The 26535-nt window shown below is 33.5% G+C and overlaps 1 protein-coding gene across 3 annotated transcripts in view; it reads left to right on the top strand.

Annotated features, from left to right (window-relative positions):
• Window positions 1–364: 364 nt before the first annotated feature.
• Window positions 365–26535, top strand: part of LOC129239009 (serine/threonine-protein kinase tousled-like 1) — a 37762-nt gene continuing 11591 nt past the window's right edge. For 2 of the 3 annotated variants that reach the window (XM_054874266.1, XM_054874265.1), the window contains exon 1: window positions 24152–24452. In XM_054874266.1, the coding sequence (XP_054730241.1) occupies window positions 24207–24452 (246 nt within the window). In that variant the 5' untranslated portion in view covers window positions 24152–24206. Of the gene's footprint in view, window positions 1039–24151; window positions 24453–26535 lie in introns of those variants that run through there. The other variant, XM_054874269.1, reaches the window with a different exon arrangement.

Below are 26535 nucleotides of genomic sequence, written 5' to 3'. Positions count from 1 at the left end.
ATAAAAATGTTCACCTATGAAATAAAATAAATAATAAATAAATTACGTAGTAAATTTTTAATGATTTTTGCATTTCTGGGTTTTAATGTCATCTCATACAAAAAATTAGAGTATCTGTAAGAAAGAATGGATTTGCAAACCCTGAAATATTCGCATAATAAAAAAGTTTAAATGCCTTCACCCCTTTTTTCTGCCTGCATAAATCATCACGGTTTTTACACCAACATACATACCTACACGTGCATATTAAATTACTGCTTACAAACCGAAGCCTTCGCTTCAAAAGAACTTTTCACAAAACCTTTTTTTTTTTCTCGCATTAAATAAATGAAAAATATTTTTGTGTAATTATGAATTGTAACAGCGTTTGGAATGCCAATAAGCAAGCAAGCAGGAGAAAGTAAAAAAGAGCAAAATTAGAGAGAAGAAACTACAATACATTGAACTAAGCGAATCAGTAAATAGAAAAAGCAGCTAAAGCAAAGTACTTGTAAAAGTGCGCTGAATGTTCAAACAGATGTGTGTATACACATTAAAAATCGTTGAGATAAAAAGCAATGCAAACAATGAAATTGAACTGGATTGCGGCACCTAAATAACGATCGTCGTAAGTGAAAAGTGAGTTGCCAGTTGAGATAAAACAGTGCACAATTGAGCTACTGAAAAACGTTATACGACGTTACCGCACCGAGAAAAAAGAAGATTAAAAAAAAACTTAAAAATAATGAAAAAAAGTAACCTTAAAAACTGCGCCTAAATTTTTACGCTCCAAACTAAATTAATTCGGCTTCACACATCAGGTCCAGAAATAAGTGAAAAAAAGTAAATTACAATCAAACAAATAAAAAACAAAAAAACTACGCCAACGTCAACAAAATCTTCGTGGGAGATTGAGCCGGAGAGATTCTCGTGCGAGTACCGTTTTATTTTAAACTTATTTACCACATACATACACACATACATATGTGTGTATGCTGCCAGCAGTATTTGCATGTGTTTGTGCATCGGTGGAAACAGCGCTAATTATTATGCAAAAAAGTAAGTATCACTCGAGTGTTTATTATGCGCTCAGCTATAGACAACAGTTTCTGTTACTGAGTTTTTTCTTCACAAAAAAAAAAAAAATATATATATAAAAAGTGGAGGCGTATAATTACGAATGTAAAATCTTAATATAATATACAATATTTTTTGTATTTTAAGACTATTTTGATTGCATGCGCCACTGTGTTGATAGTCATTCACGCTTCTCAGTTGTGCTTAGTTGGTAGTCGTAACGAATGGTTTATTGAGATAGTTCGGAAGCGTCATTTTTGTGCATGTATGAGCAGCTGCAGGTATTTGCACTTCCAAGCGTAAACGCAAACGTCGCTTCTACTAAATTTAAATGTAAATATTTAGTTGAAAATAATTTTATAAGTATGAATAGATAATTGCGTGAAATATTTTTCGCTTCAAAATAGACTCCCCCACAATCACACAGACGCGTGTTATACGAGTACATACCTACGTCTATGCATAGGTTTTAATAAATTGTGTGTACACCTGTGTTAAAAATAATAGCAGCGCGACATATTGCAAAATTTTGACTAATTAATTAATTTGAAATTTATTTTTATTGGAATTTTTTTCTCATTTTTTTTATTAAACTATAGTTCATACAAAAACAACAATTGCAAAGTTCTCTTGTTTTACTTAAAAAAAAATTTATAAATTTTTGCACCTATGTTTGCAATAATAGCAGCGCGACATATTGCAAAGTTTTGACTAATTCATTATTTTCTAATGTTTTTAATTTGAAACTTTTTTCTTATTTGATTCTAATTTTTGTTGAATTCTTTAATCTTTTAAATTTTTTTCTATGGTTATTTTTTGTAAAACTATGTATAGTTCATACAAAAACAAGATATTGCAAAAGACTAATTATTTCTTATTTTATTTAAACAATACTTTTTATAACTTTTTGTTCTTATTAAACCGCGCGTACACCTGTGTTTACAATAATAGCAGCGCGACGTCTTGGAAAGTTTTGACTAACTAATTGTTTCTGATTGGTTTTTTTTTTTCATTCATATTTATAAATTTTTTTCAATTTAAAATATTTTTTTTAATGTAACTTTTCATTTATTGTCAATTTTTTGTTGTTTTTAATTTTGTTTATTTATATTTTTTTAATTATTTTATTTTTGCTATATTGTTTTATTTTTTTAAATAAAAAAAATTAATTTTTTAAATTAATTCTTATATTTTTTTACTTTTTTTGTTAATTTTTTATTGTTTTTAATTTTTTTTTGCTTATACTGTTTTATTTTTTTAAATAAAAAAAAAAAATTTGTTTAATTTAATTTTAATTTTTGTTTATTAATTTTTTATTGTTTTATTTTTTTTATTTTTGTTTCTAAAATAATTTCTATTTTTCTGTTTTACTTTTTTTAATTTCTTTTTAATTTTATTTTAATTTTTTTTATTATTAATTTTATTTTTATATACTTGCTAATGTTTTATTGTTTATAATTTTTTTTGTTATGTAATGTTTATTATATTGTTTTTTTTTAATAAAAAAAAATGATTTAATTTTCATTTAATTTTTTCATTTTGCTTTATATTTTTTAGTTTTTTTTAATAATTTTTTTAATATTTTTAATTTTATGTTTTTTTAATTAATTTCTATTTTTTAATTAGTTTCTATTTTTTAAATTCTTTGTTTTTAATTTTTTGATTTAATTGCATTTTAATTCTTTTTTATTATTAATTTTTTTTATTTTATTTATTGTTTTAAATATTTTTTGTTTGTATTTGGTTGATTATATTTTTGTTATATTGTTTTATTTTTTTAATTTAAGTTTTTAATTTAGTTTCACTTTAATATTTTAGTTTTGTTGATTTAATTTTTTTTATTTAATATTTATTTTTGTTTTTTAATTTTTTTATTGTTTTCAATTTAAATTTTTTTTTTTTAATTTTCTTTTAATTAGTTTCTAATTCTTTTTTTTAATTCTTATTATTTTTTAAATTCGATTTTAATTTTGGTTATTATTAATTTTTTTTTAGTTTATAATATTTTTATTGTTTTTAATTTTTCTATTGTTTTTAATTTTTTTCTTTTAATTATTTTATTTTTTCGATATTATCTTATTTTTTTCAAATTACAAAAATAAATGTTAAAAAAATTTAAAAAATTATTTTTGTTTTTCATCTTTCTATATATTTTTTAATTTTATTAAATACAGGTTTTTAAATGTAATTTTTTTTTAAACTTTTTTTATTGATATTTAAATTTTTTATATTTTTTCAAATTTTTTATATTTTTTCAATTTTTTTTTAATTTTTTTTTATAAAACTATAGTTCTTACTAAAAAAACAACTGTGTTGCGCAAAGTCTCAAATTTTGTAGAAATTTTAAAAAGATCAACACAGTTTTATCAAGTTTTAAATTTTTTAGTTGGCTTTTAAATTTTTTTAGGAAAATTTCGGATATGCAGTTCTATCGCCCATTTAATTTTAGTAACAAGTTTAAATGAATTTGTGTATGTGTATGTGTATTGTACTTCAATCTGACAAAGAATCCAAAGATTTAGGTGTAATTTTTGTCTTACGCTAAGTACGAAGGAATAGCTCATATTTTACGGATCCTTTTAACTGGATGAAATGAAATTGAAATTTGAAAAGTTCGAGCCAAGGAGCACCATAAGATTTGGCGGCTCCTAAAACACTCAGGCTAAAAAAGCCCATTGTATTTAAAGCTCTGGAAAGAGGGTAGATAGTCAAGGAGGGAATGAGAAAAGTATCATAGAAAGAGATAGGAAAGAATAGAGACAGAGATAGAGATAGTTAGTCCTGTGAGAATTTTCCTGATTCTTTGGCAAATCTGTAAATATCCTCCAGTTTTAGAGAACGAATATTACTCATTCTCGGAACCCAAAACTCGTAGCTCTGCTCTAGCAAAGGCAGGCCACCCACAGAGAAAGTGCTCAGCGCCTCTTCCAAGCACGACATGCACATTGGGTCTGCGTTTATCGAGAAACTGAAAAGAAACGTTTATGAAAAAATTGCGTGCCATTATTAATTTGGCATGAGGCTGTATGCGACAGCTGATTTGACAGCTTTTGAGTGGGCATCATTCAGTTGTCGAGTACTTAAGTCAAGTCTAGGGTAATTACACTATAAGTTTCCTGTACAAACTTGCGGAAATAAGACACGGCTATTGCACTATTTGGACCGAGATTTCTTGGTGGCACTATTTTTCAATATTTCAAAACGTTATTTAGTGCCGCTGATTTATGATGCTGAAACCGCCTTTTATATGAATTCACTATCGAATTGCTTTGATTTTGAGCGCAACTGTAAATGTTTATACAAATCTGATTTGCACAAAATTTTGAAATTAAAATTTCTCGACACGCTTTACTTAAAAATATTGAACATTTTCAAAATTAATTGAATTTTTAATTATTGACTGTAATTGTAAAAATGATTGCTTACAAATAATTAGTTCATTTGTAATTTTATTTATGCTATTTTTAGACAAAATTTTTTTTTTCACTCATGCACACTACATACATACATACATACATACATACATACATACATACGTAGTGATTACCTCATTCACTTCAGGCTGAAGTCAATTTACATCTGTTGTGATTGAAACGCGTACTTTTATACATACTTATATACCCACTGCTATAATCTCATACTCACATACATATATAAGTATTTATCATAAATTTTATATGAAAATTTACATTACTACATTTGCTTCACATGAATTTCTAGATGAACTGTTTAATACAATAAACATCGGAAATGACTGTGGCCTGAGATTTGTTAAATATAGCAACGAAAATATGAAATACAAAGTATTTTGCATAATAATTAATGCATTAATACAGCTTAATCTGGGTAGTAAATATAAATTTAAAAATCCTGAAATGAAAGCGTCAATCCGAGCAAGACAAGACAGTCCACGACAAAAAAAAAATAGTAAAACATATTTTTTTTTTTCAGAAAATCGAATAGATTTGCATAAATGCTATAGTATTTTGATTCATTTTAATTTTAACTCAACCATGTGTTGATATAGGTGAACCGTTACCTATGAGAATCGGAAATTCTATTTCAATTTCTCGAAAAAATTATATCACCATCGCCAGAGGCTACAGAAAGTTGCGCATATTGCGGTATCGCTACTTGGCTCTCAATAAATTTGCCTGCCAGTTGTTGAGCTGATGTGATTGTACAGTGGAGTAGACTCACGATGTACAGAATTCAGTTTGTGGTCAGCGCATTTCAAAGAATCATCTGATTGGCTGACGTAGCAGGGGTAATGAATCAGTTTGTTTACGAAGAAAATGAAATTGTGTTGGTGATGTATGAAAAAAATAAGCGCAGCCTAAGTCCATGTTACTTTGTTGCTGTTTGAATAACAACTGTGTGTCAGCCGATGTTACTCTCACAATTTTGTTTCGGATGGCGAAAAATTGCAAGGATGATAGATAGATACCAGATTTGCTCGTTTAAGTATGGTGAAAAAAACATTTTTTTTCAGAGGAACTTTAGATTCTACGTCGAAGCTAAAGCTAAATTTTGTGAAACACAAAACGAATGACGTCGGCATAACTGTCAAGTTTCCTCAGAGCCGAATAACGGTCTGTTAGGTAGTACAACTCTAAAAATCTTTTCACCATGGAAAAATTGTAATCTAACGTCCTTGGAGTAGGTTGTTTACAAGGGTGTTAGATTACCATGTTTGCTATTTAGCTATGGTGGGGAAAAAATTGTAAGGGAACCTTGGTGTTGCCACGTCACTTGGGGATTCTTCTGCCAAATTCTGCATGATCAATTCACATTTATTCACACACTCGTCCAATCAATCGGTGTTCAGACAGCAACGAAGGGTTATTGGTTGATTTTTTTCAAATGTACACCACTAACACAATCTTAGTTTTTTTGTAAACACTCCCCAAGTGGCGTCAACCCATCTGATTCTGTCAAATTCGCTCAGAGCCGAATAACGGTCTGCTCTCTCTTAGCTTTCTTAAACATCTCGTCTACATTCACTTTTTTCACTTTAATCGGCGTCATCGAATTGTATTCTTGATAATAGGCAAAGGTGCCTAGAAGTGCAAGTTGCCATAAAGGAGAAGATCAAATCTCTTGGGTGTGCAGGTAACATTTCTCTGAATTGGGTTCCAGAAAATAGGAACATAGAGGGAAATGAATTTGCTGATGAGCTTGTCAGGAAGAGAACTCAATTGGTCTCAGAGATCTCCTATCCGATCATCGACATTCCGCTGACTGTTGTGAAAGGAGAATTGCACAACTTATTTTTCAGCAAAGCGCAGAAAGGATGAAGCTCCAATTTTTTCATGTACTATTTCGAAAACCCTGTGGCCTCAATACAAGAAGAAGGACGCAAGGAATCCATGTCATTCAATTTCCAAACTCGTAGAAACTGTATTTACGGGTCATTGGACGATCGGCACACACGCGGAAAAACTAGGTTTACCCTTAAACCCCCATTGCAGAAGCTGTAAAGACCTTTGAGAGAAGGATACTGTTGAGCACTTTCTCTATAAATGTCCCATTTTGGCAGCTCGACGATTAAGGGATTATATACAGTTAGAAGGCCGAAAAAACCGAATTTTGCAGAACTTTTTCTGAGAAAACTTTTAAATTTATTGATCTAAAAATTTTTACACATATTTTGCTATCTTTTGACTGTATTTTAAGACTTAGTATTAGAAAAAATATTTATTTTGAAAGGAGCTACAGCTGATCTCCGGGAGTTCCTCTCAAAAAAGACGTTTTGCAGGGACCACTATATCTTTGAACTGGTTCCTCTGAAATTAGAAAGCCAAACAGATTTCTTTAAAGTAATGGGAAATCTAGTAATTAATCTAGAAGGAATAAGCAAAATACATTTTTTTGAGAAAATGGCGCTTTCTCAAAAAAAAAAAATTGATATTTCACCAAAATTTCGGCCTTAAATTGTTTATAAAAATAAACAAAATTATCGGTGAGAAAAAATCTTCGATTAAATATTAAACAATATATTTAAGAAGCTTTTGTTAAAGTTTGAGACTAATCCGTTTAGCCGTTTTCAAGTAATGTTGGTCGCAGATTTTGAGAAAAACGCCTTTAAAATTTGAAAAGCACTTTCAAGCACTCTGAAACGCCTTCCCAAATTTGCGTGTGACTTCAAAAATATTCACCGGAACGATATTAAATTTTCTGTGTGTATTCTTAAGTGTACACTAAGAAAAAAAATCAATTTTTTGAAAATTCTTACTGTACAGAAACGCTTAAGGTGACTGAATGCTCCTTTCTTTGATAGCCTGGGGCAGTGCGCCAAGCAGAAAATTTAAATTAAAAATGAAAATTAATCAAAATTAGATTACGCCATATTTTTGCTCTGCATTGTATGTACGAGTATTTACCTGCATTATGTCACCGAGACTCGTACGAATAAATTAAAATAAAGCAAAAAATGTCTTGTCTCTGACTTCCAACATTCGTCAGGGTCACTATGCATAGAATTTTAAATATTTAGCAAATTTAAACGATACAAATGTTTACTTTAAATAAAAATAAAGAAGAAATACCTACCACCTACCCACATACATACATACATACAAACATAAACGCAAATGGGCGAGTATTGTGCTTAAAAATGCTCATCTGCAGGCGAATATGCAAGTACATATGTATGTATGTATGTGTGTTTGTATGTATGTATGTATGTATGTATGTATGTATGTATGTATGTATGTATGTATGTATGTATGTGTATGTATATATGTGTGTATGTTTGTATGTATGTATGTACGTATATTGCACACAAGTATGTATTAATGTATATATATATATGTGCATACCCGCAAATACATATTTATGTACATAAAAATAATAATGGCGTCTCAGATAATGCCAATTCTCGTTGATTACCCGTCGTAGTAGCGCATCGATTTTGTGCGGTGTGACGTTTTCATCAGTTGCGGCGCTCTGTATGCCTGCTTGCAAAAATAAAAGGCAACAAAAAAAAATGAAAAAAAAAATTAACAAAACGAAGAAACTGCATTCAACTGTTAATTCAGTTCAACAACGAATTCTGCGCACAGTTATCGATTCGTCGGTGTTTGGTTGTCGGACCGAATGATCCAACAGCACTTTAGCCAGTCACTTCATGTTGCAACGATTCACCACTATGCCTTTATTTGATTCGATCGCTTTTTGTCTCGCTTACTGTCGCTTTGCCGCCCTCCTACCTGCCTGCCTGCTTGCCATTCGCGCTCGGTAGATCGGTCAACCGCCCCGGCTATGTGTCAGTGCAATTGTCTGGCTGTCTGTCTGTGCGTTTGTCTGTCGTCTGTGGGTTTGTCTGTCTGTCTGTGCGTTTCTCTGTCTGTCTGTTTGTCTGTTTGTTTGTCTCTACATTGTGATGTCAAGCTTGAGCCACATACTATAAAATTATGGCTTGCTGTCGAATCGGTAGTTTGCTAAAGCTGAATTGGTTGTAGTTGGCTCGGTCGCCGGCACGATCGTTGGCTAAATGGCTGCTGCTTCACTGGCTATTGAGTTGGCTGACGGGCTGTCTGCCTGTTTGTTGGTCGCTTACTTTGAGTAAGTCAAGTCGAGGCGTTAGACACATGCTTGTACACTTTTTTTGTATGTTGTTGTTGTTTCTGCAATTGCCACATTTAATAATAAAATATATACATACATACACACACACACACAATTCATACACATGCATATTTAGCTTTGGCTGATCGCTCTTACCGTTTGTTGAGTTGTGTTTTTCTTAAGTTGGTACTGATTTCGGTTTGTTGATGTGCAGCTTTTCTTGCATTATTTTTTGTATGTACATACCTTATTTTTGCTGCTCGTTTTAAGACTGTTAAGTTAGTTGTCTTTTTTTTGTTTGTTTGTCTTTTTATTTCTTTTAATTTATATTTTGCCGTTTTGCTGCTTCTATGAACACTTTTTTGTTTAAAAATGTAGCCGTTAAATCGCAACGTTGGCAACTGTAGCCAAAGTAGCAGCAGCAGCAGCGGCAGCAGCAACAGCAACAGTAGCAGTAGCAGCAACAACAGCGCAGTCGCATTTTGTGGAAGTTTGTGGATCGGTCGTTTGCTGTTCGCTGCTTGATTTTGTCGAGACTGGCAACTGGCGACTGGCGACTTGCGCTGGGCTGCGTTTCTTGTGTAGCCATGGCGAGTTTATTCACCTTTGCCGTGTAAGAAAATCATGTAACAACAACAACAACAATAGACATTACGAGAAAAACAATAAGAAAATGCGCAAAGCATAAAGTAAGCCAAATCAGATGCATACCTATGTGTATGTATGTATGCGTGTATGTATGTATGAATGTGTAAATGTGTGTGTATATGTATGGATGTATGTTTGGATGTATGTATGTTTCGATGTATGTATGTTTAGATGTATGTATGTATGTTTTTGTGTATGTATGTGTGTATGTTTTTATGTATGGATGTGTGTATGTATGTATGTATGCATGTATGTAAGTATAGACATGCATTCATACCCGTTTACTAAGCAAAACTTGCGCTAACTTTATGTGAGGCAATGCGTCAAATCAGCCAGTCAGCCAGCCAGCCAGCCAGTTTACGTGGCCAGCTTCCATCTACAACAAATACTATGTAGTAGAAGTGGAAAAATTAGTTTTTGCTATTGAAATAAAATTTAGTTAACTTGCCGTTTGTTTGCTTAGAAAGTGCAGTAATTTATTAACACATTGAGGTCACTTTCCCCCGAAACGAAGCGTCAACGATTTTCCACTTGAGAACACTTGCCGAATATGAGATACTTAAGTACATACATATGCACCTACATGCATACCTCCCTAGATACATATTTTCAAGCTTCGAAGTTTTAGGCTAGCGTTGACCTAATACACATACACATACATATATGTACATATATACGCCCGGACTAAAAAGAAGCAGCATACGAGTACATATAAATCATTGCCTCTGAAAAGAAAAATACATAGAAATACCTATGATTGGAGGGAGAGTCGCCTCCAACTTCCATTATTCTCCGCACATTAATGGCCAATGCTCTTACACTTACTTTTGCTCCAGCAAGTGCATCCCAACAATAGTTGCATATTCCTGCAAATTGACAAATGTCTGTAAAAGCTCATTGTGATATGTGTATGTGTGCATGCTCCTATGTATGTACATATGTATGCATGCATGTATGTATGTATGTACATATATATATGTATATATAGTATTCATGTTAATGATGATGTGCAAAGTGCATAGCTACCTCTTTATCGATTTTGTTGCATGTCATGTTGCGTGCATCCACTAAAGTTTTCAAGGGTTACTCATCTGAACGCATTCGCTCGCTTGCTCTCCTACTACATAGGCTCCTCGTACATGTCGGCCTAGGGTGCTTGACGGCTGCTTGGCTGCCTTGCTGGCAGGGCTGGCTGGTTGGCTGACTGCTCGGTTGGGTGGCTGCCTGCCTATTTGGTGTTGACGCACCACTCAGGTCAGTCCAGCATTCGGCTTCCAGGGTTGCCAGGCTCTAGCCTGCTCTTCTGAGACTTTTGGCAGACTCTAGCCTGCTACTGGCGCACATTCTAAGGGGAATTCAAGTGAAGCGTATGTATGTATGTACATATGTATGCATTCAACAACTTCCCCAACCATCTTTCAAACCGTTGTGCTCGGCCATGTCGTTTTAGTTCTTATTTTACTTAATGTTTGAATATTTCGCCTCTTACTTAGTTTTGGCGAAACGCTGACACGAAGCCGCAAACGAATGTATTATACAATTGCAGCCACATATCTACATATAGATAAGTACAGGGTATGTTTTTGAGGTAATAGCGTTAGCAAGGGGAAGGCATGGAATGTGACTTTGCTAGAGCAACAGCAACTTTTACATGTAGTTTGTTTTAACAATTTGGTTGTTCGAATGTCAAAATTTCAATGCGGTTGTAAACAAATAAATCAGACAACAACAAGTGCACTTTGAAATGTGCTGCTCTAGCGAAGTCACCTTGAGCCGTAAGTCGTACTAATGGCCGTATCTTATACGAAATTTCGTTAGCTTACAGTTTTACAGGGTTTGATTGAAAAGTAATGAGCCTTCCCGCGCGGAGCGTCTGCCAAGCGATCAACCGAATCGGTTGGTGGGGGAAAATAATCGTTGGACCTTCCCCTTCCACTAGAAACCGGTCCCAGTTCGCTGGCAACAGCAGTGCGGTCAACATCGCTCCGCGCGTGAAAGCTGTTTAAAAGTGTGTTAGGATTTTGCAGACGCGAAAATGCAGCGATCGTTGGAGCAACGGTACTCGATCAAATTTTGCGCAAAGCTAAACAAAACGACTACCGAAACCATTGGGCTACTCAAGGAGTCTTACGGGGACCAATCTCTGTCCAGTGCCCACGTAAAACGGTGGCACAAGTCGTTCAAGGAAGGCCGGGAGGACGTCGAAGACGAACAGCGACCTGGTACCTCCTTCCTCTACACCTCTGCATTGGCCAAGATGGGGGTTCCGGTGCTTCCCCACCCTCCCTACAGCCCAGACCTGTCCGCTCCGGACTTCTTCTTGTTCCCGCGCCTGAAAAGAAAGCTGAGGGGAAGGCGTTTCGACTCCATCGAGGCGATCCAAAAAACTGTGACAGCCGAATTGAACGCGATTCCGGCGGATGAGTTTAAAAAATGTTTTCTGCAGTGGAAGGACCGCTACCAGCGGTGTATTGACGCTCAAGGGTCCTATTTTGAAGAATATTAGTTGTATAAGTCAAAAGGTTTAATAAAACTGCTTAAAAAAAATAAGGTTCATTACTTTTCAATCAAACCCTGTATACAGGGTTGACAATCTGAACGGCACTACGTCACTTGTCAGGTTAGCGAGACCAGCAATGGGTATGCATTGACAGTTAATATGTTTTTGCGTAATCAGTATAAATACGACTAACACTGTTATGGATCACCTGGGTCACCTTGTAAAAGTTCTGAAATGTGTCAGTCACCTAAATATGACTTTTTTGAGAAAGTTATTATGCGTATCACTTCAAGCAAAGTTTGTTTCCAGTATTTCAAATGTTTTTCCAAATTTTTTTTACTCCAGAAATTAAGAAAAAAAATGTCTTAAATATTGATTATAAATCTCATGCAATTTCCTATAAGTTACACGTACTGAAAACCAATTTTCAATTTGGCTAACTATACTAAGCGGGAGTAGTTACTTAGCCTTGATATCTGTCTGCCGCTCTTATAGTTTAAAGTTGCAACACTTAATAAAGCACCCTGTCCTAACATTTTAATAACGTCCCTCTCTAAATTTGCTCGTTGACGAGTTTGCTACTTTTTAATTTGTTTTTTTTCTTATGACTACTCGTATTTTATATTTTTTATTATTTTGTACCTCATATTTATATATACATACATATATTTATATATGTACGCACTCACATTAGTATGTATCATATGTATTTTTCCACTTCGTTCTTTGCTTTAGTTTGCATTTCATTTCGTTTAAAATGCTGCAACCCAGCCCTCGCACTTTGTCTAGTGTTTATCACACCCAACAGCCAGCAGCTGCAATTACAATATATTGTTCCAACCTTGCCATATGACGACTAATAGTATTCGTTTACTGCTTAGTTGCCAACCATCATCAAGTCAGCCAGCAGCAACTCGTTACTTGACGCTGTGCGCCTGTTAGCAGCCAAACAAGTCGTTGCCAGCAATCCCAACTACCGAACCAGCACCGAAACAAAAACCAACAACGTTATCGTCATCGCTGTTATATTGACAGTGTCAGGTGGTGGTGTTGGTGATGGTGATGGTAGCTAGCGGGCTCTTTTAAAGTTTGCTACATACATGCACATTCTTCTAATCTCCTGGAATAGTTCACACTGCAAGCGAGAGCGTAGAACCCAATTTCACCAATATGTATGTAGATATGCACACGTGTTCGATCAGGCACAGGGGAAGTCGAGGTGTGGCAATGATGTTATTGTACAAGAAAATCTACAACAAGTACACATTCATATGTACTTTTGTGGCTTAACGGTTTGCTAATGTGTACACGAAATGGTGGGTGGTAGGCGCACAGAGAGCGCGAGAATTTTGCAATTCATTGGCGAGTAGGTATTTTTGTTGGAACAACAGTGAAAGAGTATCTATTTAGTAGTTGCACGAATAAATGCCTTAATTCCGAAGTGTAACCGATATACTCATCTGCATGCACATTTAAATGCGTCGTATAATCGGTAGGTTTTTAATAGAACTGTTTTTGTGTTTTTTTTTTTTTGTTTTCGTTCTGTAGAACTCTCCTCCTGTTATCGCCAATAAAATTATAAATGCTAAGAAGGAAACGGGTAGAAAAAACTTAAACTAAATTAAAGTAAATAATTTACAGTGACGCCAAGCAAAAATGGTTCACCTTCCATGGCAAATGAAATTTGATATAAACAAATATTGTTATGAATTAATATTTAAATGTTTTGAACCGAATCTACAGCGAAGTGCTGAAAAATTAGGTATTTCGAATGCGTTTCGGTTGTATGAACACAACCAAGCGAAAAATACAGCTAGCACCGATAACGAGTAGCCTTACTGCAGAAGCGTAATATGTAAATACTTCGGAACAGGTTGCAGGCCCGACTATTTTCAAGTTGTTGGAAGCAAGAAAATTGCATAAAAAATAACCACTAATGAAAGAATGGGAAATCATTTTTCCCCTATATTATGTGAAAAAATGCTTGCAAGTCCCAATTAAGTAAGCAAAGGAGACTAACGACAAAATGTGCAATTAATTTGGAAATAATTTTGTGAGTAGTCAAAAATCTTCATAACCCAAAAAACCCATTTTATTTGAATTGTAACTGGAAAATATTAGTTTTTGCTTTTGTAAAGGGTTTTTCAATAAGGACGGGTAGATGTTGAAATGGAATAAAATGGCGTTTGCTGTGTGGCACGTAGCGCCGTCCTGATGGAACCACATGTCGTCTAGGTCCATATGGTTCAATACGGGCCATAAGCAATTGGAAAGGCCACCACGTCTACCGAAAAATGGGCGCAATGTGCGCAACGTTTGCGTTAATGAACACTCATTTTGATAATAAAGTTTTATCATTTGAACGTGCTGTTCAATCGTGTAACTTGCCATGATGATTTGGCATAAACAACTAAATAATAAACAAAAGATTTGACAGATGTCACCAAAACAAAATGGCTGCCACAGGGCGCCAAAATCGACCCGCGCCAATTGAAAAACCCATAGATTCGCAATATAATCCATAAATTCGTAGGAATGATTATAAAATATTTATTTCCGTTTTTATTTATATGCTAATTCAAAATATTCTGTGATTTTTAATAATTCAGTGAAAATTTGGGCATTTTCAATGTGGCTACATACCTACCTATGTGCATACCTTTTGTATTCTGACGATTCTAGTACAGTTATATCTGGATATAATGGGGTTAGGGGTTGTCAGAAGCCCGAAAAAATTATGATTTTCAATAATTGTTTGCTAGTCAATTGCTTTGTTTTACAAAAATATAAACATAGCATTACTACATACATCATGTTGCGACTTGGCGTTAGCAGAATTAAAAAAAAAATTAATAATTGTAAAAGTTATCGCTGTTTGTGTGGAGCCCGTTTCTACAGAAGTCCCTTGCGGTGAGCATCACAAGTCCTTGGAGATCCTTCTAAACTCAATCGGACAAGAGAAATTAGTTTTGTTAATAGATAAACTTGAGCCTGATCGAAGCTCTTTTTTTTTGTTTTTCAAAATTAACAATATGTCGGCCTCAGGAAATATTTTTCAGATTTTCGAGAAAAAAACCGACAATTAATAAAAAAAAATTTTTAATTAAAAAGAAAATCCTTCGATTAGACACAAGTTTTTTTGTTTCTCAAGAGCAGTATAAATTTTATTGAAATCTACCAAGCGGTTTTTAAGTTACAGCATTTAAAGTTTTGCTATCGAGCGCCGGAGCGCCTGAGCGCCCTTTGTTAATTGTCGAATAATTCGAAAAGTATTTGTCGGATTCACTTCAAAGTTTCACACAATATTTTTAAGATATTATACTTTAAAAAATGCAAAAAAAATTCCAATTTCTTGAAAATTCTGACTACCCCTTAACCCTTAATAAATACACGCTTTTTCTGATATCTTCCTCTTAGATGCTAAAATTGTCTGATGGGAGATAAATGTTACGTATCTTTTTATTTCCGAAGTTCTTAACCTAACCCTCCGTTGGGCACCTAGGTTTGGTCAGACTGGCTTTTTCGACTTTAGACGTGAATTTAACTTATTTCTATTGTAGCTAACGACTTGAGCTTCCAGGTAGCTCCCTAAAATCTAATTTTCTATCGATTTATGGATATAAACTTCTAAAAAAGATCCTCGAACAGGGCGAAAAAAGGACAGACCCCGAAGGTTTTAGAAAAGATGTCCAACGAAGGAGCTACCTCAAATATTTTTGCCGAAGTTGAAACATTATCACGCCTTTTCCGATTTTTTCACTGATTTCTGATTTTTCCTTTAAGTAAAAAAAATTTCTTCCAAGGCCAATCGTGTCGATCAGCTTATCAATTTATTAGCATTATTTTAAATATTCGTAAAACTGCACGCTTTCACCCCCAAACGGTTTGTCATTCGAAAAAAAAAAACAAAAAATATCCACGCTAACGCTCAAATCATCAAATAACAGCAATCAAATTACAAATCAGAAAATACTGTGATTATTTTTCGTGTTTTTTTTGTTGGTTTTTGCTTTAAGTTGCTTTCAAAATTTTGTTCACTTATAATAATTATTATCGGTTTTCGATTGTTCACTACTTAAAGTATTCCATTTGAACAATTCAGTGTTCATAGTGAACGATCGAGGTGTTCATTATATAGGGGGTTCGCTGTATCCAGACACGACTGTATTTATAAGTACATGCTTTTCAAGCTCGCTTAACATGTAATCTATTACATTAATCGCTTAAGAATATGGGGTTTTTAAACATTTTAATTAAAAATCTCTGATATTTTATAAAATATTGACTATATTTTCTAAAAATCTCAAAGCATACGAAATTTTGATTTTTTTATGTAGACATATTTTTTCTAAAAATTGTACAATACAAATTTCTAAGTTATACTCTATTATGCATGCTATGATTGTTCGATCTAAAAATAATTTTATATATTTGTTTTAATTTTTCGATCTTAAATTATTTTCTGACCCTGAATTTGATGGTAATCAAAGCTGTAAAGTCTCGGTATTGTGTATGTGATTGTGTGATATTACTTTCGAAAGTGTGCGTTCCATTAAAATTTACAAAAGTTTTCTCTTTCCGTTGAATTTACACAATTCTTTATTTATTACGCTTAAAGAAAATTAAAAAAAAAAAAACAATCAAACGACCAAAAATTGGCGATATAAATTAAATCGTCTTCATATATAGTAAATAATATTTGAAACAAATAATTCCCCATTTTCGATTAAAATATTGTTTTTTTGTTGTTTTTTTTGAGAATATAATATTTTTTAAATCATTAAAAAAGTTTTAATTTTAATTTATATTAATTTATTCAAAAATATTTTTATCCCATTTCGATTACTGCTCAAATCCCTACAGGGCACTTTTTTGCATGTCTGAATGTAAACGAAAGCAGAAAGAAGGTGACGAGTACGTATTTTAGTTGTTGTTTTTTGTACGTACATAAATTAGGTTTGCCAAATGCATATGAACCGGTTTCGGTTACCAGCTCTTATTATATTATTTATATTGGAAGCAAAGATGAAAAAATTCACGAATACTTAGTTATATTTGTGGAGCTTAGGCATGGAGCTTAATAAGACTGCGCACAGTGTACGTGCATATGTAAATATAGTTGCAAGCCTGAAAGTCCGTCGGACATACATACATAATTTTTGTGATCTCAATATAAATTTTTGTTTGATATTTACATAACTTTTCCTATTATACGCAAATTATATTGCAAATTATGTCACGTATATGCCATTTGTTTCGATTCTTTGCTGGACAGCATAATTTAAAAAAAAACCATTTCTATAATTTTCAACCATTTTTCACAAAACACTTTATAATACAAAAAGCCACAATCCACGCGCTGGTTCGCATACTTAGTGGATCCTATGTGTATAACCTTTAATGCAAGCTTTCAATCTATCGAAATTTCTATGTCCGCCAGTGTATGTTTGTGTATCTGGCTTTTAATAAAAACTATTTATCTGTGGGATGGTGCCTACCAACGATTAGGTACTCGTTTCAATTCGCATGCAAGCATTTCTGCACGACCGAAAATTGGCGACATAAACCATCTTTAGTGCCACTATTGAGCGTTACTTCGTTCAACGGTTTTGACGAGTATATTCCACTAGTATTTAGTTGTTCGACTACGCCGTCGTTGTTGTGCTATTGAAATTGATACGTTGACTGGGGTGAAAATACGATTGGAACACACCGCAGACATTCATATATACATATGTATATATGTAGTGCATGTATATGTATGTATCTTCTCTTTTTTATATACCTATGCACAAAATGGAATCATTCCAAAATAATTTCTCTAATGTAATATGTGCGTATGTATGTATATATGTATGTATGTATGTATACTCGTAATGAAATCTTAAATGTATTTACACATAATTGATTGTTTTTAAGTCAAGGCGACGGCGATGACTACATCCACAATGTAACGGAATGTAAAATATGAATGTGTTTATTAAGCTGCGTAGAGATGCAAGCATTGCACTCGCTTAATGAGTCAACGAATCAAAGCTCTTTTAGCTGAAGTTTTTAGATTTTTTTACTAAATTTTTTTAGATGCATTTGTTCTTATATTGTTTTTGCTTACATTTTTATGACAGAATGAAAATATTTTTATGGGGTATATTTTGTTATCATTAAAATAAATTTCATTTGCTAGTAGAGTGGGGAAATTTTGTTCATTTCATTCAAAGGGGATTGCTGAGTAGTTTATTTTAATTCAGAAGTTCACTACTTTAGGAGAATTGGGAAAACCTGAATTTTCAATATGCATTTTTGCATAAGGCCGACCCAAATTATTGGTTGCTTAGTTAGCAAGAATATAATCCTTTTCCTTAGTTAAATAAAATTAATAAATAAATTTAACTCAGTTTCAGTTCTTTTTTAATAATTCAAAAATATCCTTAAAAATTTGTGTACACTTTTTATATTTTTTGTTTTATTATTTTTATTTTTACGATTTTCTTATTCATAGACTCATATACAAATTGAAGATACATTTTTATTATTTTTTTTTTATTTTGTATTTAATTTTTTTTTCATAAACACATTTAAATTGGGGATCAACTTTGTGTTTTTATTTCATTTTTTTTTAATTTTGGATAATTTTTTTTTAGTTTATATATATTTTTATTTAATATATTTAATTTTTTTTATATATTGTTTTATTTTATATATTTTTTTTACTTTATATAATATATTTTTTATTATATATATTTTTTTATTTTATTTTTTTATTTTTATATATTTTTTTAATTTTAAGTTTTTCTTTATTCATAAATACATATGTAAATTGGAGATCAACTTTAGTTTTTTTATTTTATTTTACTTTTAAAAAAATTAAGTTAAATTTTTTTTATTTGTTTTCTATTTTTTATATTTCTTTATTCATGAATACATGTTTTAAATATATATTTGAATTGGAGATCAACTTTGTTTTTTTTTCCTTGTTGTAATTTTTTTTCTATTTTATTTATTTTCTTTTTATTTGTATTTTTCTTTATTTCTTATTCATAAATGCATAGATACATATGTACTTGAATTGAAGATCAACTTTGTAAAAGTAAATATTTGAAGAATAAAAAAAAAAAATATGTTTAATAGACAATTCTACGTTTACTGCGCTGAATTGTTATCAAATTTAAAAAAATACCATAAAATAAAACTGTTTTGAAGAATCATAAGAGTTTCAGCTTCAGAGCTGAGGTGGCTACGCGCAAATGCCACCACAATTCCAGTTAATCATCTATGCGAAAATAATCCATTTAACCCTCCAACGTTAAACGCCTTTTTAAAACCTTTGATTCTGACTTTTTCGTCCGGTTCGGAGATCCTTTTTAAAGGGTTATATATCCATAAATCGATAGTAAATTTAAATTAAATTCACGTTCAAAGTCAAAGAGAGCTGGCCAGAAAAGTCTGGTTTAATACTTCACCATTTCTATATTCTTGAGGTAAATGTCATATTCACCGCAAAACGGTTTAAATATTTCGACTGAGTATTGGATGTTTGAATTTCTCTTTCGCTTTGTGGAATCGCTGTTCGATTTTATTCCTAAGAAATTTAATACAAGGTGGCACCAAATTAATCACCCTATCGGAAGATTTATAATTTTTGGAAATGGCATCGTGCATCAATCATATATATTTGACACTTGTGAACCAGAGACAGCTGCAGTATACAAACAGACAAGTATTTTTTTTTTAATTTAATTTTTTTTAAATTTATTATTATCATTTTTAAATACTTTTATTTTTTTAATTTGATTTTATTTAAATTTTTTTTTATATTTTATTTTTTTTTTAATTTTTTTTTAAATTTATTTTCTTTTTTAATTTTTTAAATTTCATTTTTTTTAATATTTTTAATTTAATTTTTTTATTAAATTTGTTATTATTTTATTTTATTTTTTTTATTTTTTTAATTTTTTGTATACTTTTTTATTTTTTTTAATTCGTTTTTAATGTTTTTTTATAAAATGGTTCAGACTACATTCTATTTTTTTATATATATTTTTATAATTTTTAAATAGTTGATACTACCTTATAATCTAAAGTTTCACACTTTGCATAAATTTAAAAAATTTAAAAACTTTTTTTATAAAAATTTTAAACTCGCTAATCAGAACTTTGAGAAAAATTTTAACTATGCAGTTGTATGGCCATTGAACTTTGTTATAATAAAATGCCAGTTGAAGTGGCTCAAAGATCGCGTTGACTTTTGATATTTCTTCTTCACTCGGTGTGTCCAATTGAGACACGAGAACGAAACGACTGGCGCGCTTTGTTAAACTCGGCCAAAATCGCTTAAAGCGATTATCGCGCCAGTTAAGAAGAAGAAAGTGTTCAAAAGTGGCTCAAAATTCGGGAAGATTTTTGATAATTTGTTTTTTTGATTTGTGATAAAAAGCATTTTCATCTGACTCAAATAGATTAGGGCTTATTGTTAAGTTTCATCGTTTATTATAGCAAAATCTCTTTCGATATCTTGAAGATCATATTATATATATTTTTTTTATTTTTTTTTTTATTTTTTTTCAATATTTAGTTGCATAGACATTTGTAAATATCTTTTGATTTTTATTTGCTTTAAACCAACTTTTGTGCCAGTTTGTGGTGGGTTTAAATTAAAACTCGGTTCCAAGCTAAAAACCAAGTAGCAACTGGACTATGACTGAAATAAACTATGGTTTTTCTTAAATTTTTGTCCAACAAATATGTATGTATAGAAATAGAATACTTCTTTTCGACTGTGATTATGCGCTATTATTTTCTAAATTTTTAAACCGATAATTTTTAAAATTCTCGTTTATTCTAAACTCCTAATCCCATCCTAATATTCTCCTAATCCCATCCTAACATATTCGTATTTACATACATACATACATATGTAGGTATAGGGGCTTCTGACAATTCATATAACACTACGTGACGCACAAAGGCACACAGCCGCTCAAGTGAGTTGCAAATCTTGGCCAGGATGGGCAGATAAATGGAAACTACTTTCAACGGTTCTGCAAGGAATTGGCTTTTAAGTTGAGTTCATCCCTTACGTGTATGAAAGTAATTGTAAATATGTTTGGAGTTATACATACGTACATACATATGTATGGTATGTACTAATGATTCATAACTCAAATGGGAGCATTCGGCAACAACTTAAAAAGTTTGCGAATACCTCAACAGATTCGCCGCGAACAGATTTTCAACATAACGATAACGAATAAGTAGCGAACACACAATAAATCACATTCATACATACATACATATTAATATTATATGTATGCACCTATTACATATAAACAAGGGAAAAATTGCGAAGTAGAGTGTGGTGCCACGAAGTCGAGCTGTGGATAGGCTACTTTGAAGAAAAGTGGTGAAGCCTTTAAAGAAATTAAGGAAACATTGACGTGGCAGCGAAAATTCGTATGCTGTTGGTTGGCTGGCGCGTGTGGTTAGTTAATTGCGTCAAAGGAAGATATCAGAGTCGCAAAATGCAACTTAAACCACATACAACATACAACATCTAGCAACAGCAATAGCAGCAGAATCCACGCAGTGCGACTAAATGTACAAAATCGACAAAAATAAGAACAAAATATGTGGATATGTGCATATGTATGTATGTGCCAAGTCTGACCGAACGAAGGCGAACAGAAAGCAGCTGCAACAACGACGTCAGCGTCGAGTCGTGAAGTCGGCGAATGGACGAGTACAGCATTGGTGTGGTGTGGTGTCATTGCGGCATCGCGGCGTTCTCTAACTTAACCCAAAGCAAAACAACAATTTTAAGTTCAGTCGGTTAGTTGATTATTTTCGCTTCGTTCGGTCGCTTCTATATGTGCGAGTCGAGTACGTTTTACTAATTTCACCTTGGCTCGCCTTGTCGACAACGTGTGGACGGACAGATGGTGGGTCGGTTGGTCGGTTGGTCGGTTGGTCGATTAAACAGTTTGTTAGACTGTCGAACACACACGCATATATACTTATGTTATATATTTACATACATCTATATTATATTATACATGTATAACAGAGCGTTGTATGTATAGCGCAATGCAATGAAGTTAATAAGTAAAAAACCGTGAGACGAGGCTCGTCGCGACGACGCGCAACCAATTGCAAACCAAAGCAAAAGCACTGGTATCTGAGTATCTTCTCTGCACTCGTATCTGTCAGTATTGGTTGCGCAGAGCGCACATCGTGACGTGTGTACTCGTTTGATAGACGGTTGAAAAAATTGGCAAAATGGAAACAAAAAACGACAAACGACAAAAACTGAGGAAAAGCAAATAAATAAATAGTCAAGTGATAAATAATAGCAGAGAAAAGAAGTGAGACCAATGTGTGATAAAACAGGTAATGTGTAGAACACACACAAAACAAAAACGTAATTACTTGTACAAGTGCAAAGTAAACTAAACAGATAGTGAATGTTGGTTAAAAAAAAAAGAGAAACAAGGGTCGGTAAAAGAGTGAAGCGAGAGAGAGAGCGAGAGCGAGGGAGCGGACATGTTAGTGTCATTAACAGGGTACCGCAATCATTTAACTATTACACACACACACACACACGCAAAAACAAAAAGTGTAACAACACTGACAATAGTAGAGGCCATACATACATACGGCTCCAATGAGCAACGCGAAATATTCCGGCAACTTCGAGTGATAGCAGCAGGCAAAGTGACGACAATAAGAGTAGCAACGACGAAACGCATATACCAGCGTATGTTACTTGCTCTGCTCTGTGCAATCTTATATAGGCCCAAAACGCAGTGGAAGCGAATACCGAATTCACCTTAGTGATTTTCGCTGTAAAATCTAGAACACCCACAAGGGTATATGACATTGAACACAACAACCAACAACTGTGTATGGTCCGTCTGCATTTTGTTGATTCGCCACACAGGCGAATTAATTCAAGGTGGTGGCGCTAGAGCAGCTGGTTTTGCGATTTTCAGTTTTGAATGTCAAAGTGCTTCATTTTTTTCATTTGCTTTGTTTGTGCGTTTACTTTCTCATGGAATTTTTGACATTGTCAACACCAAATTGCAAAAACAAAATGCATCTAAATGCTGTTGTTGTCGCTAAAGGTGATGACCTTTATAGATTCGCCTTAGCAGCCATTGAGCAACTTGCGGCTTATCAAGTTTTTAAATTTTTTGCTCAATATATTTAATTAAAATACCTTACATATTATTAATACCCTTAAATTTTGTTTTATGGAAAATGTGACTACGTGACTTGAACTGAAATCAACAAAAAATATGCATTCTTCCATTTTGTATATCCCATTTCTTGCTACTTTCTTTTCTGTGTAAAATAATAGTGTCAGTTGCTATTGCAGCTGCTAAAATTAAGCTTCAATAAACGACAATGTTGGGCGAAATTTGCCGTTTGCCTTTTGCTGTTCGCCGGTATTGTGTTTACGCTATTAATCATATCTACATCTATACAGATGTTAGTTGGCAGCATCTTGTCGTCGCCTTATACTCATTTTTATTTTATTCTTTGTGCTCCATTGAAGAATAGCCGAGAATACATCGAAGAATACGAACGGAATAGAACACAAAAAATTGCGAGTGTAATGCTGCGCTATGAATGAGCAATGAAAATTAAGCAAATCAAGAAATACCATGCCAGAGACAATTATATCTATCGGCTGTTTGCTCTGGTCAGTCATCTTCGTATACCCCAACTAATCAACAGCACCGTCAACGTTGTACGCAGTTGGGAGCTTACCTCGTGCGTTCATTAATTTATAAAAACAAAATACATACTTATATTCAACGTGTACGTGCTGTCAAATTTTATCTAATTCTCTACACCACTTAAACATGACTTAAACTGCAATAAAAAATAAAACCTACAGAGGCATACAAAAGTTAAAAAAAAAAAAAAACGAAAATATAAAAACGAAGATTAATCGAGTGGTGTCTGTTGAACTCTCGCATGCCGAGTGATTGTGCACTCGTTTGTTTACAATACAAACAAACAGCGGATTGGTATTTGTGTTGTTATTCATATTGGTTCGTGGAGTGCGAGACTCTGCTACGACTACGACGACGGCTACACGGATACGGTCAACTAAACGAGCAGCTGTTTCGTGCCGGTCGTTCGTTTGTTGTGTTTATACCGATCAGCTGATTTCTCTTTGCCTCGCGGCCAATCGCTTATACCAGTACCAGTCAGTGTCTATCGTGTTTGTGTTGTGTTTTTTGTTGCAACGTGCATGACTTCTAATTGTGCGCATATGTTGCCCGCTGCTTCGGGCTTTGGCAGTGTCGGCGCTGGTCTTGTCGTCGGTAGTAGTGGTGGTGGTGGCGGCGGCGGCGGCGGCAGCAGTAGTAGCAGCGGTGCTGGTACATTTACATTATTAACAACTACATCAACCGCCGCAGCGCAGCCAATGTTTACCGAAATGGTTGTAGTTGCGGCAACGACAGCAGCAGAGCAACAGCTGCAGCGCCAGCGTTCCAACTCGAATTTGATAACGAGTATAAAGTCAACAACTGCGACGCCACGCGGAAAGCGACGCTGTATGAGCGCGAGTACGCCGACTCAACAAATAATTGGACAAGCAGCAACAGTAGCGGCAGCTAAACGGAATCGTAAACTGTTAACAACAGCGGCAGGAAAAATAACAGTAGAGAGAGTGAGTTCTATTTGTGACTTCCGTTTGTGAAAGGGTTTATAAAATCTGTTCTATATTTATTGCTTACCTTTTTCTCGTACTTCTCTCAGGAGATGAAGTGGGCGAGAAATATATATAAATATATATATATATACATGCATATGTGTGTGTCTATGTAATTAGTTGCCGACTGCTTCGTGCGTGTTTCATATTCCATTTTCAGCTCTCATTTTCGGTTCTCTTTAAAATGCAGTGATTTTCTCTTTTGTTTAATTTTCAGCTTGCACGTGCTGGTGTTTTTTCCGGTTAACATTATTTTTTTTACCTCACTCTTTGCTTTTGAGCACAAAGTTGTATTACATATTAGTGTAGGTACATACAGATATGTATGTATGTATTTCTTTGATGAAATGTGGAGCAATGCGAATGCCACAGACAGTTAATTTGAAAAATTGGATTAAATCGTTAAAGTCAGATTTGTGGTTGTGGGTCGTGTTTCTCACGCTGTACGTGTATTTTTGCCACTTTCGTTTCGGTTTGTGGTCACCAATTGATTGTGGCAAATAAAAATGTGTGAATGTATGTATGTATGCATGCAAGTGCTTAAATGAGTGTGCATGGGTGTTTTTTTTACTACACAAAGGCGACGGGAAAGAGTGGAAGCTTCGCATTGCTAATTAAAGCTACAAATTTTGTATATTTAAAGTGCATTTGAAATTTTAAGTGAAACGGAGTGTTGGTGGCTTAGTTTTAAAGTGCTTCGTATTTATTCGTAACTTTATAATACGGCCTGAGAGCTAATTTCTTTTAACTAATTTTGAACATTAGCAATAACAAAAATAATGAAAGCCATTTAAAACGTGAATATTTTTTGTTTTCGTGAGCGTGAGTTTTTAACTTTACTGGTTGGAGTGCATATATACATACATATGAGTCGTGGCTAATTAAAACTTTCATTATAAAAAAAATATTAAAAATGTATATCTAGTTTTTCACAAAAAAAAAACTCATACTTGTGATAAAAAAAATTAAGTCTACATAGTTTATCTTTCGCTTAAAACTTGCACACATAATTTCATACTTAATCATTGCTCTCATAAATCCAAAACAAATTAACGCTTAAAATGTGAATGAATAAAAATAAAAACGAAGTGTAAAACATATTCGTTGAAACGAAAATAAACAAGACGAAAAAAGAAAAAAACAAATCGTAAACGCCACTGCTCTGCTGTGCTGGAGAAAAAAGCAACAAAAATAACAGGCAATTCAAACAACAGAGCAACAATGAACTGTTAGCGAGCGTGGCTCTCCATTTTTATTATTCTCCACCAAACACTAAAAACTTGAATAAATTCGAGTGCGTATGAATGTGTGTGTGCAAATGCTGTTAGTGCTATAAATAAATGTAAATGTTTGGATGCCCTATTGGAATTTATATGCGCGAATGTTTACACATCTCTCCATACATACGTACACGTACGTACATCGTATGTATGTGTGTATGTATTAATTTATTTTGTGTGGGGAATGAAAATGAAAATTTGCGTGACGTGACGTCTCTCGACCTTGACTCATCGGCATGAACGGTTAAACTGTGAAACTGCTGTGGTACAATTTGATGCCGTTGTTGCGATCTGATACCAAGTTGACAAACAAGCGCGTTGCCATATAGTTACGAGATTTTATATCTCAATGAAGAAGACGTTTTTAAATACTTGTAAATTTTCTTTGAATCGATTTATTTGTTGGAAGTTTTGTATCGCGTAACTTTTGGCACGATGACTTCCTAGTTGTCGTTGTTGGTTGTCGGTTGTTGTCGATGTCGTTTAGCGCCGATGCTGCCGCCGTTTGCTATATTTCAGCTGATGACTGCCTGCTGACTGCTTCTCTAAGTGTTCGTTCGCGCATAATCGGGAGCCCATTCGGTGTTGGGGTGGCCGGTGGGTTCTTTAGTTGTGCTCTTTGCTGCTTCTGTTTTTGTTAGTGTTGCTGCTGCTGTTTCTTTTGTTTGTTTAGTCTGCGGTGTTGCCGTTTTGTTTGGGATTATAGTTTCGAAATTGACAGATGGTCGGCACATCTGGCATGGTGTAGTGGGGAAATAACG

The sequence above is a fragment of the Anastrepha obliqua genome, chromosome 2 (assembly GCF_027943255.1).
Source record: "Anastrepha obliqua isolate idAnaObli1 chromosome 2, idAnaObli1_1.0, whole genome shotgun sequence".
NCBI lineage: Eukaryota > Metazoa > Arthropoda > Insecta > Diptera > Tephritidae > Anastrepha > Anastrepha obliqua.
The sequence above is the reverse complement of the archived record's forward strand: the minus strand, read 5'-3'. Positions and strand labels throughout refer to the sequence as shown.